General features: G+C 47.1%; 1 protein-coding gene across 1 annotated transcript; it reads right to left on the bottom strand.

Moving 5' to 3' along the window:
• Positions 1 to 266: 266 nt before the first annotated feature.
• Positions 267 to 17,137, bottom strand: LOC136392930 (golgin subfamily A member 2-like). Its single transcript, XM_066365614.1, has 3 exons — positions 17,012 to 17,137; positions 2,287 to 2,379; positions 267 to 866 (listed from the first exon to the last, which is right to left on the bottom strand). The coding sequence occupies exons 2-3, from the start codon at positions 2,302 to 2,304 to the stop codon at positions 576 to 578; spliced, it is 309 nt and encodes a 102-aa protein (XP_066221711.1). The 5' UTR covers positions 2,305 to 2,379; positions 17,012 to 17,137; the 3' UTR covers positions 267 to 575.
• Positions 17,138 to 19,066: the final 1,929 nt, after the last annotated feature.

Here is a 19,066-nt window from a genome sequence, read left to right as displayed (position 1 = left end):
CCAGGCTCTGCGGGAAGCAGACCCACGCCGTCCGAACGCAGGACGCGAGCGTTTCCCGCATCCGCTGAGACGCCAGTTGGTGCCCGCGAGAGTCGGGCGCCCTCTGTTGGCCGCTGGGGGGCAGCGAACGAAGCTCCGCGCCTACGGTTTAAAAACGGTCGCCGCGCGCCCCCTCACGGGAACCAAAGAAATACTCGAGACCTGACAGCCTCCTTGAATTTTTTTTTTTTAATGTCTAAATCCATTTATTCCGAAATAAACTAAAACAAATAGAGGTCGAATCCACCCCGTCCCCGCCACCTTCCTCTGTCTTAGGCTATCAAAAAATAAATTTATTCTTGTAGTATAATAATAATAATACGAGTGGCAGGGACGGGGGCAGCAAGGACTTGGCAGGGACAGAGCCCCCGCCCCACGTCTGCAGGGTAGTGTCAGGTTATTAGATCACCATGACCATCACCCGGCATTGCTCTCAGCCTGGTAGAAGGAGCTGCTGCAAGGGGTCTTGCTCGAGCCGAGAGCTCCCAGGGGCCCCGAGTCTCACACGCTGCAGGATCTGCTGTGCGGCAGAGTTCTCAAGTGTAAGCGGCCGGCTCCCCATTGGCAGCGAGGCTCCCCTCACGAAGATCACCTGGGTTTGAGCAGCTCCAGTTGCCTGGGGGGTAGAGGGTGTACTGGGCGCCAGCAGGGCTGCGGGCAGCCCCAGGACCTTGCCATACATAGAATTCACTAGGCTTGCACCCGCTCAGGCGTACGACCAGCTCCCGCAGCGCCTGGGGCTTCTCCTTCATTTCCGTCTTGTCCTCAGCCAGCCGGCTAATGTTCTCCTCTTCCCGGTGGCGCTCCTTCCACAGCGCCCCCTGGTTCTGGTAAATGGTGATAATGAATTATTCTCCAGTTGTGTCCGCCTCCGCAGACAGCTGAATGCAGCGATGCTCCCGCTCCCCAGCCCGTTCCTTCACATCCACCCTCTCTTGCATGAGCTCTGTGACAACCGTCAGAAGTGGCTCTCAGGGTAGGGCCACTTTTCATCTTTCTCTTCTTAGCTCCCGTGGGAACACTAATGCCTCGCTGCTGTAGAAATTCTCTCAACTTTTTCTTGACTTCAGTTAACTTTTCCTGTCGGACTTCTTCTGACATCTCGGGAAGGGGAACCCCCCTTGTACTTTGTGCGCTTTAGTGGAGCACGTGACAGGCACTGGGCTCCTTGTTTTCAGGGTTCTCTGCGAATCTCCTGTCCTGGGCAGGGGGCTCCTCCCCCTGAGGTAGGAGGTCCCCAGTGCTGCCTCCCTTCTATGATCTTCTCCTGCTGAGGGTCTCCTGGGGTCCCTTCCTCTTGAACTGGTGATAAACTCTTGACCTGCTTGCTAGTCTCCCCAGTGGGAGGGACTCTTGTGGCCATCTGGCCCGCTTAACCCGTGGACTCCCTGAGATGGGGACATCGCTGTGAGATGTTGGATAATGAGAGAGAATAGCATATAGTGAGGAGAGGGGGCCCCAAGATAAAGTAGGGGTGTGCATGAGAGTGGGTTTCGTAATCTGTAGTCTAGGAGTAAAAAGAAAAACGCAAATGGGGGGGGGGGCGAGACAGGTGGTCCCTGACTGGTATGAGATCTAGTGGTAAAAATGGGTGAGCGACAGAGTCCCTTATCTTGGAGGTGATGAAATGGAAAGTGAGGGGTTCGTGGGTGCAGTGCAGGCTGGAGGCAGTGCCACTGACGACCCCATGGCTGTAAGGTGACAAAGACGGAGCTGACTCTTCCCTTGCACCCCACACACAGACTGTCAGCTTCTCTGCTGCTCTGTCACGTCCCAGAGCAGAGATCTGCTGTAACTTCTCCGTGATCTGACTTTCAAACGAAGGTTTGTTCCGGAGTGTGCAGGAGACAGGAACATCCCGGAGTATATCGGGGACAGGTGAATATGTCAGGGGTCCCAGGCCCCATGTCCCTGCCTACATGACACCCATTATCCCTCCCTAAGTCTTGCTTTCACAGCCCCTCAAAGATGATTCTCCCACTCACGTCCAAGGCCAGGATGCGCTGGAGTTCCGTGGGCTAGCCAGGAAGAGGGACAGCTGCAGTCACAGAGGAGAATGCTCACCTCTCCCCAGAGAAGGTTAGTTAGTCCTGTGCTGTGGTAGGACCTGTCAGAGGAGCTCTCCAAGGACAGAAGATCTGTCCCAGGTGCAGCGGTGATGGCTGGAGCAAGGGGATCCTTTGGTAGCTCTGGGTCTGTGGCATTTGGATAATAGCTCTGTCCCCACTGGTGCCTGCTTGGCCATACCTGTTTCCCTGGAGTCATGATCCATTCTTTCCTGAGAATTTCCAATTGTCTTTCCTGAGAACTTCCAACTGTCTTCTCTCTCTTCTTGTGTTGCTACAAAGACAGGAAAGAAGCGCTGTCACTATTAGGACCACCTCTCTTGTCCTGCCCTTCTCCTGACCTCAAACAGCTTTGGTTATATCCGCCAAGCACAATTTGATGCCTTTCCTGTTATTTACTCCTCACAATGACCCTCTGAGAGAACCCATGTTAGAAGAGGAAACTAGGAACACAAGCGAGCTACGCTCCTTTCCAAGGTCACAATGCTAGTGACAGGCAGGGCTGCATCCAGCCAGCGACTCCTCTCCAGTGTCTCCTTCCTTAGCTACTACACTGTGCTGTGAAACGTCATGGCTGTCTGGAAAACAGGCCAGCACAATGCAAGCGCAGGTGCTGAAGAGCAGGTGTGACCTCCGCGTGCACTTGGCATTCTCTCCTCTGTGGCTCAGATGCTTTGGGACCTGTGCGGCTCAGAGTAGGGAAGGGACTTGCTCAGGGTTCACAGTTGCCAAGTGGCAGAGTCAGAGTTGAACCTAGCGCAGATTACAGACCATTATTTTCTTTCCCATTTCATGGAGGATGGGAGGAAACTGAGGCCAGGAGATTATACATGAGCCATAATCTCCTCCCTCTGGTGGGCCCAAGAGCAGCATCTGCACACGGTTGAGGTTGAACTTGAATCAAGTACAAAGGGGCCTACCTCTGTAAATGAATATTCAGATGCTACCCAAACCCTCAGAATCCTTCGCCTTTGCCTGACCAGGCGGTGGCGCAGTGGAGAGAACATCAGACTGGGATGCAGAGGATCCAGGTTTGAAACCCTAATGTCACCAGCTTGAACGTGGGTTCACCAGCTTGTGCACAGGGTTGCTGGCTTGAGCCAAGGTTGCTGGCTTGAGCAGGGGGTCATTGGCTCGGCTGGAGCCCCTGGTCAAGGCACAAGAAAGCAATCAATGAACAACTAAGGTGCTACAACAAAGAATTGATGCTTCTCATCTCTCTACCTTCCTGTCTGTCTGTCCCTATCTGTCCTTCTCTCTGTCTCTCTAGCAAAAAATAAAAATTAAAAAATATATATATATATAATGAACTACATACATGAATAAATCTCTTTACATATATATAAAGAATAAGAATTCTTCATCTTCATTATACCCGTATCAGGAAAATTTGTACATATACCTCTAATATATTACTATGTACATATGTAATAGAGTAGTAAAAAGTTGTGCATATTATTAAATATATGCTTATAAATTTTTTAAATCTGTAATAAGACACTTTATATTTCTTTTAAGTTATGAAAGGGGCATATCATTTACCCTCACAAAATATTATGATTAAAACAAGTTTCTAAGCCACAGAATATATAACCAAAAGTGAACCATGAAGTAAGCTATGGATTCTGGGTGACTATAACACACCAGTATAATAAGGTCATCAATTTTAACAAATCTACCACTCGGGGGGGGGGGGGGGGGTGTTGATAATAGGGAAGGTTATACATGTGTGGGAGGGGAGAGGTATATGGGAAATTGATGTATCTTCCCTCATTTTTGCTCTGAACCTTAAACTGCTATTAAAAAAAATAAAAGTATTGAAATAAGAAAATATTGGTCGTATTGTTTCAGTGACAGGGATGATTGAGATGCTTGAGTTCCCTTCTATGGGTTTAATTATTTAATTCAGACCTTGAGTGTGGGTAAAATGTATACAAACAAGAAACATGGCTGGGGTTTTTTTCTAAAACCAATATTAATTAATATAAACACAAAAATTAATTTATGCTGAAACTTTTAAAAATAATAAAATGACTCAGTCCAGAACTTTGTCTTAGGCTGCTTATCACCTGCTGTAATGGACGTTCCCTGGCGAGGGCTCGACGGCTCATTGACACACAGACTGTGTGGCCCGCCCCCGCTGCTCTGACCCAGTAATATCTGGGCTGGCACCCGAAATTTGCATGTTTAACAAGTCCCCAAGTGATGTTGTTGCTGCTGGTCCTCTGACCACACTCTAGAAATCACACTCCTCAGCAGGAGAATTTATAAGACAAAGGCACAGTCTCTGTAAGATTATTCATCTCACATGGTCCTGTGTTACCTGGACCAAAATGAGCATCCTAGGCAGGAGATATTTAACAAGGACAGTTTTCTCTCTCTCTCTTTACATTAGTACAGATTAGACAGTTATTTTTCTACTGAGCAATACTGTAGATAGAAACAAACAAACAAACAAAAGATGCTCCCATATAACTTCCTTTTAAAGAAACTAGTCAAAACTTTATGTTTTTCTGTAAGGATTTCTGCCGCTCGCACCATGTTGTTGAATGAAAACTACACAGCAGGCCCTGGCCGGTTGGTTCAGCAGTAGAGGGTCGGCCTGGCGTGCGGGGGACCCGGGTTCGATTCCTGGCCAGGGCACATAGGAGAAGCACCCATTTGCTTCTCCACGCCCCCCTCCTTCCTCTCTGTCTCTTTCTTCCCCTCCCGCAGCCAAGGCTCCATTGGAGCAAAGATGACCCAGGCGCTGGGGATGGCTCCTTGGCCTCTGCCCCAGGCACTAGAGTGGCTCTGGTCGCAGCAGAGCGACGCCCCGGAGGGGCAGAGCATTGCCCCCTGGTGGGCAGAGCGTGGCCCCTGGTGGGCGTGCTGGGTGGATCCCGGTCAGGCGCATGTGGGAGTCTGTCTGACTGTCTCTCCCCATTTCCAGCTTCAGAAAAATACAAAAAAAAAAAAAAAAAAAACACACTACACAGCAACAGTGAGGGGACTCAATGTTGTGGGCACAAAGTGAACCAGACTCTGAAAGACAGGAGATTCCAGAGTTCCTTCCATTTCCTATGGGCTTGGGGACTTTGAGGAGACAGCAAAGACACACACAGCATCTCAGCATAATTCCCTCCTCACAGAATGCTGTCACGATAGCCCTGAGGGCAGGACTAGCCAGGTGGTGATGGTTCGCCCCATTGTACAGATGAGCAAACAGTTTCAGCGAGGCTATATAATCACCCAAGGTCAAACACAGACTCACTGGATGTTAGTGCTGAAAAGATGGCAAAGATTAAAGGAAGATAGTCTCCCTGTCATTTCACTGATAGGGAAACCGAGGTTCAAGACAGGGGAACCAGGAATAGTCATGTTAGTGACAACAGTGGAACCCTCGTATTCCAAGACTCCTAGCTCTGTGTTCTTCCCTTTAAACTGTGCCTCAGTTTCCTCACCTGTAAACTGAGGATAATAATAGTGCCTAGCTCATAAGGTGGTTGTGGGCACTTGGAGGTAAGCTCTTCATTGGCAGCTTGTCTACAATGCTGCCTGCACTCAACTCTTATTTCCATTTGAGATTTATTCACGACGACTTTGGCTGGAAGTGTCCCAAAAAGACTTTTAATAAAATATCCGCCTTCTTGTTATCCCCAGGGGTGGACCGAGAATGAGTTGGGTGAGAAAGATTAGTGAGGCTCAAAAGCGCTGAGGACACATTGTGCAGAGGGTGGGGGCGTGGCTGTGATTGGCAGAATGACGCTCCTGTGGGTGTAAAGAAATAACGAGATGAACACAAGGAGGAAGGACACCCAGGCCCAGCTGGCAGATGACAAAGAGATGTATTGTCACTTGGGTCTGACCTTGCCCGAAGTCCCCTTGAAAGAAGGGCAGCTGAAGACTCACGACAATCCGTGCCAGTCACCAGGGCACAAAACAAGCTCTGTCTGTGCGCCTGCCTCTCTCCACATGGGGTTAGTTCAGGCCGCACGGCACCTTCCGGTTTCTCAAGGTGCAGATTTCATCTTAGCTCATCCTCACAGCATCCGTGCGCAGGAGACAGAGAATGTCTGTTTCCTTCTCACGTGGTGTATGTCTCCACTTTGCCAGCTAGAAGCTGAGATGCAGCAATGGTTGTGCAGCTTTACCTAGGGTCACCCAGCTAGGACATGGCTTAGCCAAGACCCCAACTACAGTCTCTGAGTCCCTGTTTAGTCCTGTCTGAGTCCTTACTCCGAAGGACTGCACCAACCAAGGGAACTTAGAGTCTTGTATTGCTTTGCTCAAACCGTAAACCCTCAGAGATACTTCATACAGTTCTGTGTGAAGGTCATACTCCTCCTGGTTCTCCCTTTTTCTATGCCCACTCTGAGCCCTGAACCACTCACTGCCTTGTGTGCTGGGATGGAGCCCCTCAACACGCCCAGACCATTTGTGTTCTGGGAAATTCCCTGGGTCCTGTGATAACAACGTGCCATTTTAAGTAGTCACATTTCTGGAAAAAAAAAACTTTTTTCCCCTAACAGTTACAGAGGTCCTGCAGGTATCAAAGAAAATAGCCTGACACAGCAATTCCACTCGTAGGTATTTACCTGAGAAAAAGGAAAGCATGAGTCCACAAAATCACTTGCTCATGAGAGCTCACTGTAGCTGGACATAATCCGAATGTATAGTGACAGGAAACAATTTAACCACATGGTGGGACACTACTCAGCAATAAAAAGAATGAGCTACAGACATGAATAAAACTCAGAGACGTTAGATCTACCAAAAGGAGCCAGACACTAACGTGTATAGACTATATGATCCCATTGAGATGATGTTCTAGAGCAGACAAAATAAACTCCCATGATAAAAAATCAGAACTGTTGCTGTAGAGAACAAGAAGGGTGGTGGAAACCACCCCCCCCCCCCACTAAAAAAGGCAACGAAGTAACGTTCTAGGATAATGTAAAAATGTGCATTTTGCTTGGGGTGATGTTTTTACAGGTGTCCACATTTGTCAAAACTCACCAAAGTGTACATTATACTTCGCTAAGTAAGTAAATAAATAATGCCTTATTAAATTATACCTCATTGTTAAAATTGAGGGAAGGGTAAGAGTTGCTTTGAAAAAAATGTGTTTTTCCCATTCACTCACACAGATTGATCTGCATATATAGTTCCATAGGTACGTAAGTGGTTATACAAATGTATTAATTATGTAGTTACTTTGGGGACTTTTCAGTTATGATCCTTGACTCTTTGCCATTCAGTCAACTCATCTCTTATGGAGCACCTACCATATGTCTGAAAATATCTATAAGAAGGGGATCGGAAATAGAGATGTAAATAAAACACAGGCCCTTCCTGGAGGAGCCCACAATGGCATATAGGAAGGAGGTCAAGAATCCTTAAGATAAGAATGAGAAAATAGTATCAAATATTGTTCAAAAAAGTATTCATAAGACAATGCAGTGCCTCAATGTGGGTCAGGAAAACTGAGCTCTGGAATTTGACAGGCTGAGAAGGGAGAGTAGTCAATTACAGGGAACAGCTCCTTTCATCAACCAATCTATAATCCTTGCTCACTGAGCACCTTGATATGCGCCCAAAGAAGGCCATTTTGCTTACCCTTAGGAGGGGGCCTCTGAAATCAGCTTGGAGTCTGTTCTCTACCAGCTGTGTGCTCTGAGCAGGCTACTTGGCCTCTCTAAATGGGATCATCCTGGCACCCATGACATGAGTTATTGTGCTGATCAGAAAAGATAAGCCGCGTGAAGAATCAGGTACAAAGTAAATGAGCGGTAACTGTTAGATATCATTATTGCTATAACTGCCATCCTTAATATATGCTGGGAGCCACTAGCACAGTCTGGAGTCAGGCCTCCTGGGTCTTGGTCCCGGCTGGGGAAGGGGACATCCACTGCTATTTATCCCACTGGATTTTTTTTTTTTTTAAAAAAGACATACTCCTTCAAATTCCCTAGAGCTCTGATAGAGTTTTCCAAAAACAGCTATCTCTCAGTGACTACAGAAACAGGCCAGGTGACCTCTTTACCTGGTTTTTGTGCTCGATTCATTTTCTACAAAAGCAACATGAGTTACTTTCTGGAAGGTGACAACTCCATCTATCCTTCCACAAACCAAGTAGGGACCTGCAGAGACAGTCTATAGAGGCCCCCGTTTCTATAGGGAAGGGGACTCTCAAGAGCTGGTCTGAGAGCAGGAACTCAGACAGGCTGGCCCTGGGTCTAGAAAGACATCGTAATCAACTCTGGCTCCCACCAGAAGCAGTGCTGGAACGGGTTTGCCAAGTAAGGGACAAGGGATGTGAACTGGCCATTAACCCTGTAGCACTCATGTCCCAGGTTTATCTCCAGGGCTTTCTCATGGCCAACAGTGAGCATTCACCAATTCCTTCTTCCTCCTTCATTTAAAGTGCCACCCTCACAGAGAACTACATGTACCTACACACACACACACACACACACACACACACACACCATTCCAATATTTATCCACATTCTCAACTCGTATACTAGCTCACACAAATTGACTCACCACTCACCCCGTCTCACAATACAGTCATAGTCACAGTTACACATGCACTCACTCACACATACTTTAGCAGGTATACACACTCACCACACTCACATCCACGTCCACATACAGGTGGCCCCTCATCCATGACTCTGACCTCTCCCGGCTGATCACTTATCAGTGCTCAGAAAGGGATAATTGGCATGTTTGGTGAAGATGCCTGGACGATGGGTACTCAGCAAAAAAAAAAAACCTCCCTGATGTCTAAACCTCCATGTGGTTCCTTGTCCTGCATTGGGACCCAAACAATGCAGAGTGTCTGTTGAGTGAACAAATAAAGTATCAACTGCTTATCATCTGATTCTTTGGTTTTGCCTGTCACCTTTGTGATGTGACACCTGTGGACCAACTTCAACTATTTCCTGACAAATTTACTATTTCCTTTGTTGAATTAAGTATTCCCAACACTAGTCCCTTGAAAGAGAAGAGCTTATATGTGGGGAATACCAACCCCAAAGAAGAAGACAGAAGTGCCCAGCCCTTCCGACCCCAGTCCTGATGAGTAGCTGCAGAGTCGAGGTCTGGGCATGCTCCCTCCTCGCACGGAGGCTGCTCAAAACAGGCATGACATGAACGAGTCCCTCCTGGGCCATAGATTCTTCACCATCCACAGAAAACCGAAGGAATAGGGCTGCGTCTCAAAGCTATTATCCTGATGGGTGCACACATTCATCAGTTATGTTATGTATACTAATCACTGCCACCTCAGACTGTGACAAAAGCTCAGATTCTTACAGAGCCCCACACCCCATCCCCAACCGGAGAAACAACTTTCACTATCAGAGCAGAAGAGCCTTTGTTTCCCCCAAGGCGATGGTGTCAGGTGGTTTTCCTCTCATTGCCTCCCATCCCCCTCAGCCCCGGAGGGAAGGAGGTTTACCTGCTATCAGCTCAGCTATCGGACTACCCGTATGACATTGCCGTTTTTATAGGCCGAAAACTTCAAATGTCAGCAATTCGTCTGGTTCAAATGAATGCTTAAGCACACTTCAAAGGGTAGGTAAACAAGTAAGAACAGTTTTTTCCAGTTGGGTCCTGCCTCCAGTATCAAGCGATCATTTGATTTATGATATATTAGGAGCCAAAATATACCTAGTAAATAAGCAAGTGGATATCAACAAAGTAAACATTTGGCTTAAGGTCACTAGGGATGAAAATCAATTTCTTTCTTACCAAGGGCAGAAAAAACTTCTGTAGAGGACTATTTCCATACACAGGCTGAAACCTGCTTTGCCTAATCTTCCCCTAAGATTAGGAAATAATGTGCAGTCCGGATCAGGTTGCGATGTTTAGGGACACATTCAGGACACTGCAAGCAGCATTCTTTACAGAAGGAAGGGGTCAGTTCAGCCTTGCTTAAGAACCGGCAGAGCAGGGTCCAGAGTCTTGATAAGCACTCACCTTTAAAAGACATTTGTGTTTGTACACCCGTATTCAAAGCAGTGCCATTCACAACAGCACACTATTCACAAAGCAGCACTATTCACACTAGATAAAAGGTGGAAACAACCCCAGGACCCATCAACATAGTAGACAGGACAAGGGTCTCAAGGTCTGGGCAGTTCTAAAATGTTATTTCTTGTTAAATGTTAAAATTAAACACAGTATTTTGCAGGTGAGTCGACAGGAACTCAGGGGAAGGATGTGGCCGAGTGAAGAGAAGAAATCATGGAATTGACCAAATGGGGTCCATAAGCCATGGCTAAGCCTCCTGCCCAGGAGGCAGAGTGTTGGGTCTGAATCCCTCTGCACCAACCAAGTCTCGTGTTTGAATAGAGCACCCCAAGTGGGGAACCCTTCAAGTTCAGTAACAAACAGATGAACAGACCAACAAAAGGTGGCAAATACATATAATAGAATATTATTCAGTCTTAAAAAGGAGGAACATTCTGACAACATCCAAGCTGGATAAATCTTTAGAACATTATGCTCCATGAAATAGTCACAAAAAGACACCTACTGTATGATCCAACTGGTCTGGTGTATCTAGGGAAGTCAGGTTCAGAGAAACAGAAAGTAGAATGGTGGTTGTTACCAGGAACTGCATGGAGAAGGATGAGGAGTTGTTTAACGAGCGCAGTTTCGGTTCTGCAAGACGAAAGACTCTTCTGGAGGTTGGTTGCATAACAATGTGAATGTACCTAACCCTTAAAAATGGTAAAGATAGTAAATTTTAGGTTATGTGTGTTTTATCACACAACATTACATTTAAAAAAATTTTTTTTTATTGAGAGAGGAAGGGAGAGAGAGAGGAAGGGAGAGAGAGAGAGATAGAAACATCAATCTGTCCCTGTGTGTGCCCTGCCTGGAGATTGAACCTGTAACCTCTGCATATTGTGATGATGCTTTAACCAACCAAGCTATCTGACCAGGGAAACATTAAAATTTTTTTTTAAAGCCATTTTTGAATCTGCTGTCATCAGCTGAATAGGGTGCAAACAACTCTGATTTTCAAAACTATTTTATCCTGCAACTGTGGGCCAGTCTGAGGGGCTGGCCTTTACAGCCCAAAGTAGCTGTGATGGGAACCCTGCAGAGCTCCTCAGTCTCCCTGCCGGAGGAAGGAGGGCAGGACCTGGAAGTCCTTGCAGCTGGAGTGGACCACCTCATGCAGGTGTGGGAGGAGCTTATCAAGACAGCTCAAGTCCTTGAGTCTCCATGAAGCTGGGCAGGGAACCTGTGCCTAGGAATTCCTAGAGGTGTTACCTTCCTCAATCCTGGCTTCAAGAATGAATGGGTCTACAGAGACCTTCCCTTCCCAGTGAGGCCTGAACAAACTATTCTTTCTCATCTGTCTGTAGTCCTGCTGCTTACTCTGCTTTGGCTAAAGGCCCTCTTAGATGGAAAAGTTGTAAATGTCCATGCTCCTTATGAAAAGCTGAAGAATGGCCCTTAAAAATATCCATGTCCGGGCCCTGGCCGGTTGGCTCAGCGGTAGAGCGTCGGCCTGGCGTGTGGGGGACCCCGGTTTGATTCCCGGCCAGGGCACATAGGAGAAGCGCCCATTTGCTTCTCCACCCCCACCTCCCCCCTTCCTCTCTGTCTCTCTCTTCCCCTCCCACAGCCAAGGTTCCATTGGAGCAAAGATGGCCCGGGCGCTGGGGATGGCTCCTTGGCCTCTGCCCCAGGCGCTAGAGTGGCTCTGGTCGCGGCAGAGCGACCCCCCGGAGGGGCAGAGCATCGCCCCCTGGTGGGCAGAGCGTCGCCCCTGGTGGGCGTTCTGGGCGTTCGGGCGTATGCGGGAGTCTGTCTGACTATCTCTCCCCGTTTCCAGCTTCAGAAGAAAAAAAAAAATATCCATGTCCCAGTACCTGGGACCCGCGAATGTTAACTTACATGGCCAAGGAGACTTTTGTAAGGATCTTGAGGTGGGGAGAGCCTCCTGGATTATCTGGACTGTCCCTACAGGTCATCACAAGGATCCTTAAAAAGAGAGACAGAAAGAGACCCGACACAGTAGAGAGAAGACCATGTGAGATCTCAAGATGCTATGCAGAGGGCTTTCGTGACAGAGGAAGGTGCCTGAAAGCCCAGGAATGATGCTCCAGAGGCTGAAAAGGACAAGGAAGCAGCTCTGCCCTGGAGTCTCCGGAAGGAGTGGCGACACCTTGCTTTCATCCCAGTGAAAATGATTTCAGACTTTTGACCTCCAGAACTGCTAAAAGAATAAATATGTATTGTTTTAAGCCACCAAATGTGTGGCAATTTGTTGTAGCAGCCATAGGGAAGTAATATACCCCCAATGGCAGGCAGGCTGGTGGCCCAGGCAGAGCCACTGGAGGGAGTGGATGCGAAGTTCAGGGGCACTTCAGTGCACCCAGCATTCGTTGGGTCTCTCTCACAGAACGTAGGGGAGCAGAAGCCTGGGGGATGCAGCGGGAGAGGTCCCCCATGGGGAGGAAGAGTAGCAGCATAGTCCTGGCTCCCTGAGAACTAGGAAACAGGTGACAGCAACCCTAAGAAGTTGGCAGCTGACAAATCAACTGAGATGGACCGCAAAGATTGCTTCATTCCCCGGGTGGGCAGTTGCTGCTGGCTGGGGGAGCAATGGGCTACCGGCTACCGATTGGAGCACTTACCTGTAGCCTCTCCATGTGGCCGGGTACCCCTCACAAAATGGTGGTTTCAGAGAATTCAGATTTTGTAATACCTGGCAACTCAGAGCCCTGAAAGTGAGAGACTAGTGAACAAGGTGGACTTCATTGCCTTTTCAAAAAATAACTTTATGAAGATATAATTCACATACTGTAAATTTCTTCCTTTTAAAGAGTCTGATGTTAGTGCAGTCACAGAATTGTGACACCATCACCACTATCTACGGGATAGTCCCTCCTTATTCACAGAGGATCTGTTCTGAGACACCAGTGAACACCTGAAACCGTGAACGGGACTGAAGCCTATGTGTACTGTGTTTTCTCTGTACATTCATACCTTTTCCACATAAAGGAAGCACTAACGGCTTCTCTTTGGCATATCTGAATCGCCCGCCTCACTGCTCTTGTGCTCTGGGGCCGTTGTGAAGTAAACTAAGGGTGACTGGCACATAAGCACTGCGGTACCTCGATGGTCAGCTGATAACTAAGAGGGCTACTAACCTCTGCTGGTCGGGAAGCCTGCACATGCTGGACAAAGGGATGGTTCACATCCTAGACAGGAAGGAATGGGATTGAGCGAGATTTCATCATGCTACTCAGAATGGCACTTGATTTAAAACATCAGTTGTTTACCTTTGAAATTTTTTTATTTAATGTTTTCAGACCACTGTTGACCATGGAAAACAAACTGTGGAAAGCAGAAGTGCAGAGAAGGGGGGACTACCAGAATTTCAAAACCTTTTCACTGCTCAAGAATAACCCCCTGCCCATTGCTCCCTCCCTCCAGCCCCTGGCAACCAGTGGTCTGTTTTCTGCCTTAGTCGTTGTGCCTATTCTGGCTTTTCACATCCATGCAGTCGTATCCTATGTGGCCTGTGCCGCTGGCTTCTCTCACTTAGCGTAATGCCGTTAAGGTTCAAACATATTGTAACATATATCAATACTTCGTCCCTTTATTTTCCTTTTGTAAATTAAATTATTTTTTCAATGACAGATAATATTCAATATTATTCTGTATTAATTGATGCACAGCATAATGGTTATACAATAATGTGCTTTACTTAGTGGCTTCATTCCTTTTTATTGACAAATAATATTCCATTGTATAAATGGTGCTTGATTTAAAAGAAGAACTGTGGTAAAATACAATGACAAAACTTACCATCTGAACTGTTTTTAAGTGTACAGTTCAGAAGTGCTAAGTACATGCACATGGTTGTGCAACCAATGTCCAGAACTCTTTTCATCTTGCAAAACTTTATTTTATAGCCTTCAGAAGCTATGTAGCTTCGCTTCTCCTGCATTCTGTTGGTTGTAGGTGAGTCACTAAGGTTGGCCCGCAAAAAAAACCCAGAAACCCGACCTCTCAGTGGGAACTATGTCAAAGAAGTTATGTTTCTAAGACTGCCATACAAGTGAGGTATGAGATCTCAAGGCTCTGTTTTGGGGTTCTCTCAGGAAATGTCTCAGGTACATTTGAGTGAAATGCCTGGGCCTCCCCAGGGAAACTTCCCCCTCTGCAGTTGGGGATGTCATCTTGCATCCCACACACACTAGTATGAGGCTGTGACAGCTGCACCCAGCCACCCGGGATTGGCCACAGTCCGGAGACAGGTGCAAGTTGAGAGGCCCAAGTCTGACTCGCTGTAAAACCCAGGTGAGTCCTACCCTCTCTCTGGGGTGGCCATGTCCTGCCATCTGGCCTCTGGATTGCTGCAAGAATCCAGGGACACAGTAAGAGCATTTGAGAACAAAGAGGAATTGTGGCTGTGGCCCTGCCGAGACCAGCTCAGCTATGGGCATGCACAAAAGGAAGCGCTGCAGGACTTAAGAAAAACATACACAAGACACACATACAGAAAAGATGGGTACAGGGGACTCCCAGCCTCTAGGACTGAGAGCCCAGATCACTGCAACCTCATCATATTTATTGGTCTCTTTGCTCATTAAGCAAATTAGCAGAGCCTGGGTTCAAGTGCATAGAAGAGTAATTAACTAATGTCTCAGGTGTGTAAGGAAAAGGCCATAGGGATCAACTGTTTTCCTTTAAACAATCTTACCAGCGCTTGCAAGGGCAGCGTTCTGCCCCCGCAGGACTTGGCATTCCCAAGTCCGCACAAAAGACTTGTCTCAGGACCACAGTCTAATTCCCAGCCATTTTCCTACATGGCCCCAGCTTGATGTTCACACAAGAGAAGTCAGACTGGTCTAAGCTCCCTGCGGCCATCAGGGGGAAATATTCTCAGCCCAGAGAATGAAAAGTGAGAGGGCTGAAGGGTAAGGTGCCCTCCTGGGATCTTGTCACCCATCTACCTGTCCTCTGTTTAAGTCTTCCCAAGACCTCATAACTCAAGACCAGGGCTTCCTGAAAGAATGCTCATTTTTTTAAAAAAAACTCCAAGTGGGTTGTATGTGTATCTGTATGATTGGTGGTCTCTCGCGAGTTTAGGAGTCAGGGTCACATTAGGTTTGCTATCTTTGTCCCAGGCTACAAGGCCTCCTGGCGTCTCAGCTGTTCCTTCCCCATGCTGGCAGGGTGCCTCTGTCCTGTCTGCTCAGCCCCACCTGCCACCATTCCTCTTGGGGCCCTCCCCTGGAGACCCTGCCGAAAGCTGGCTCTGGGCCCCTGGCCCAGGGCCCCACAGTTCTGGCTCCCTCTTCCGTTGAGAGGAGGGCAGAAGGGCCGCCCTGCTTTCCCTCGTGCTTCTGCCTAAATCATTGTCTCACTTCTCCCGCAAACCACCCCAAACCGGCCACAACTCGCAACTCTCCTGAAAAACAAAACATCTGGTCTGGAAGGCTGCTTCTGTTTCTAACACTTCCTTCCTCTGAAGCAGTGAAGCACAGAGCATAGGATTCATTCATTCATTCATTCATTCATTCATGTGACAGTGTTATATAATAACACAGGTTTATTACCAGGCTGCTTTGGGACATGGACTATTTGAGGGGTTGGGGGTGCCTCCCTGAACAAAAACACAAAATTCCCTTGAGCTTCCACTTGAATAACAAGAAAGGAATAATGAGTAATCGGGTTAAATAATACACTACCAGGTGGTAAGTACTATGGAAGACCAATAAAGCAGGGTAGGCAGGACAAGGGATACTAAAGGGACTGCACCTTTAAATAGCGCGGTCAGAGGAGGCCTCACCCAGAGAGTGCTACTCAGGAAAGAAAAGGAGAAAAAAAACTACATTTAAAACCCTTTGGGCCTGACCTGTGGTGGCGCAGTGGATAAAGCATCGACCTGGAAATGCTGAGGTAGCTGGTTTGAAACCCTGGGCTTGCCTGGTCAAGGCACATGTGGGAGTTGATGCTTTCTGCTCCTCCCCCCCTTCTCTCTCTCTGTCTCTCCTCTCTCTCTCTCTCTCTCTCTCTCTCCCTCTCCTCTCTAAAAATGAATAAATAAATAAAAAATTTTAAAAAACCCTTTGGTGGCTCTTTTTTCCCCCCAATATTAATTCCTGACTTTGAACACAGCCTTTGGGCCAGGAACCAGAATGGCCTAGTGTTTAAGGAGTTGAACTTAAGATCCAATGTATTCAGTCTACGAACATACCACCTGAACGCATCCAATCTTGTCTGATCTCGGAAGCTAAGCGGGTTGGGCCTGGTTAGTACTTGGTTGGGAGAAGATGCGATGGATTTATATCGTTGCAGGTTCCAACCCCCTTCCTAGCAGAAACTATCCTTGTAGAGAAGAGGCAGATTAAGGTCAGTTGAGGCCTCGGGCACAGAAGAAAATATTGGGACCCTTAAAAAAAAGATACAGGGAAAACAAAAATATATGTTAACCATATTTTTAAATAAATAAAAAATATTATGTACTATTAATGTTAAAATTGCACATATGAAACCAAACTTGGTACCATTAGAAAAAAAGTGTAAAGTTGGGGTTTTGCAGGGCCTTTCAGAAGTCGGGGCCCAGGGCACGTGCCTGGTGCTCCTGCTGTTAAATCCGCCTCTGCTGTAGAAGTTGTCCATGGCCTGGCTCCCACTTTCTCCAGCCTCACCAGCCAAAGTCCACCATATACACCTTATGCTCTGTCTTCATATTCTGACGAACCTCAAATGGGTACACGCCCCCTGTGCCACACACAGCAGATACACAGTGCTACTCATAGCCATTAATATAAGATAATTGAGGTTTGTGGAAGAATCTAGGAGTTCAGATGAAGGGAGCTACATGGAAAACATGCAAAAAGTCTTAGCCATTAAGTGTTCAACTCCAACTTCAAACTCACTTATAGCTGCAGCTCATCGGCATGTAAAGGTGCAGTTAGAAGTCATCCATTCTGGAAACTCTTCACTGCGGCCCAGAGAGGGATACTGACATCCTTGGGGGTCACACAGCCTTATTTGTACATCAAGGCCAAATATTCTGCAAGAATGACACTTCATGCATGTGGTCTTTTCACGAGACCGCAAGTTCCTCTACTGAGCATCTCAGAAAGAGAAATGACTGTTTGGATTTCCTTTCCACCAACTGACCATGAATGAGCAGAGTGCCCCATTTTAAAGGGCCCCTTGCCCAAGGCAGCACCAAATTTCCTGCCTGCAGACTCAGGGGGTGGGACAAAGGCCCACTCTTCATTGTTTCTGAGTAGAAGGGCCGGCCAAGGATTGTCAAAATACAAAACCCGGAAATAATCTATTGCCACGGACCAAGGCTTGGCTGGCTGCGGTGTGATTCACGAGCAGGGAGTATGTGGTTGGCACCCAGTTCTCTGCCTGGGAGCAGGAGGAGAGGAGTCTCTGGGGGCTTAGAAAGAACAGGGCCACTTCAGAACTTTAGGGCTAAGTGTTAAAACCATTACACACATGAGGAAGTGTGAAGGTCATCAGATTGTGACAAAGCCAACAAAAGCAGTCAAATGAATAAAGCTGTGTTGAAAACCCTTTAGCCAAAGGTAGGGGATTAGGGGGTGCACAGGAGCCTGCTGATATGAAGGTCAAGTCTTCTTACTCCTAGCTGGGTCATATGGAAATTCTTAATGTTTTGAGGAAGCACCATACTTTCTTTCATAATGGTTGTACTACTTTACATTCCCACCAACAGTGAATGAGGGTTCCTTTTTCTCCACAGCCTCTCCAATACTTGTTGTTACCTGTCTTGCTGTTTTGTTGATAATAGCTAATCTAACAGGAAACACCCACTAGCTTTCAAATTGAGATTCTTTTTTACAGAGACAGAGTCAGAAAGAGGGATAGACAGGGACAGACAGACAGGAACTGAGAGAGATAAGAAGCATCAATTTTCAGTTTTTCGTTGTGGCACCTTAGTTGTTCATTGATTGCTTTCTCATATGTGCCTTGACTGAGGGCCTTCAGCAGACCGAGTAACCACTTGCTCGAGTCAGCGACCTTGGGTCCAAGCTGGTGAGCTTTGCTCAAACCAGATGAGCCCACGCTCAGGCTTGAGCTAGGGGTCTCGAACCTGGGTCCTCCATATCCCAGTCGAACACTCTATCCACTGTGCCACCTCCTGGTCAGGCTCAAATTGAGATTCTTAGAAGTTGTGTGACCCTGAGCAAAGGGGCTTGATATACTGCGGTAGCTTTCCTCTCACAGAATGAAAGTATTTGCTACTTAATGATGACAATGGCTACCATTTTTGAGCAAGCTCTCACTGACAAGTTCTGTGCTGATTTTTTTTTTTTTTTTAATTTTCAACAAAGTCCTTTTTACATATTTCACCAGAAATTACTTTATTGGAAAAATTGCCAAGAATTTTCAGCACCAGATTTAACATCTTACTGACCACCAAGACCTGGGCTCTGGAACTTTCTTTCTCTCCCCTAGTCATTAGAGGGGTTCAAAGGGAGAGACATCATTAATGGAGGCCAAGTCAGGCGGTTTCAGGTCCTCCTTTCTCAGTCATGGACAAGCTGCTCCATTCTCATCCAGAGCAGGAAAGAGGCAGTATTTCAGAAAAATCTAATAAAGAATTGGACATTTCATTACAAAACCACTCCTAATTCATGTTTGTCAGCGGTATTAGTCCAGTTATTATCGGGTGACAGACACCACCGCAGGGATTCTCTCCAGCATGACCCACACCACCGGACTCAAGGTGCCCTGCGCCCGCCTGGCCTGCCTGTGTGCTATGAATTCAAGGAACAAGTCTTCATTTAAGTTTTACAAACTCCCTCCGATATAGATTCTGTTATTTTTATTTTACTGAACAGGAAACTGAGGCTTAAATGTGAAGCCATTTGGGCCCCAGCTGGGTAGCCCAGTGGGAGCATCGTCCCCAAGCGCTTAGGTGGCAGGTTCCATTCTGGTCAGGGCACATGTAA

The sequence above is a fragment of the Saccopteryx leptura genome, chromosome 2 (genome assembly GCF_036850995.1).
Source record: "Saccopteryx leptura isolate mSacLep1 chromosome 2, mSacLep1_pri_phased_curated, whole genome shotgun sequence".
Taxonomy (NCBI): domain Eukaryota; kingdom Metazoa; phylum Chordata; class Mammalia; order Chiroptera; family Emballonuridae; genus Saccopteryx; species Saccopteryx leptura.
This window is presented reverse-complemented; position numbering and strand designations above follow the sequence as displayed.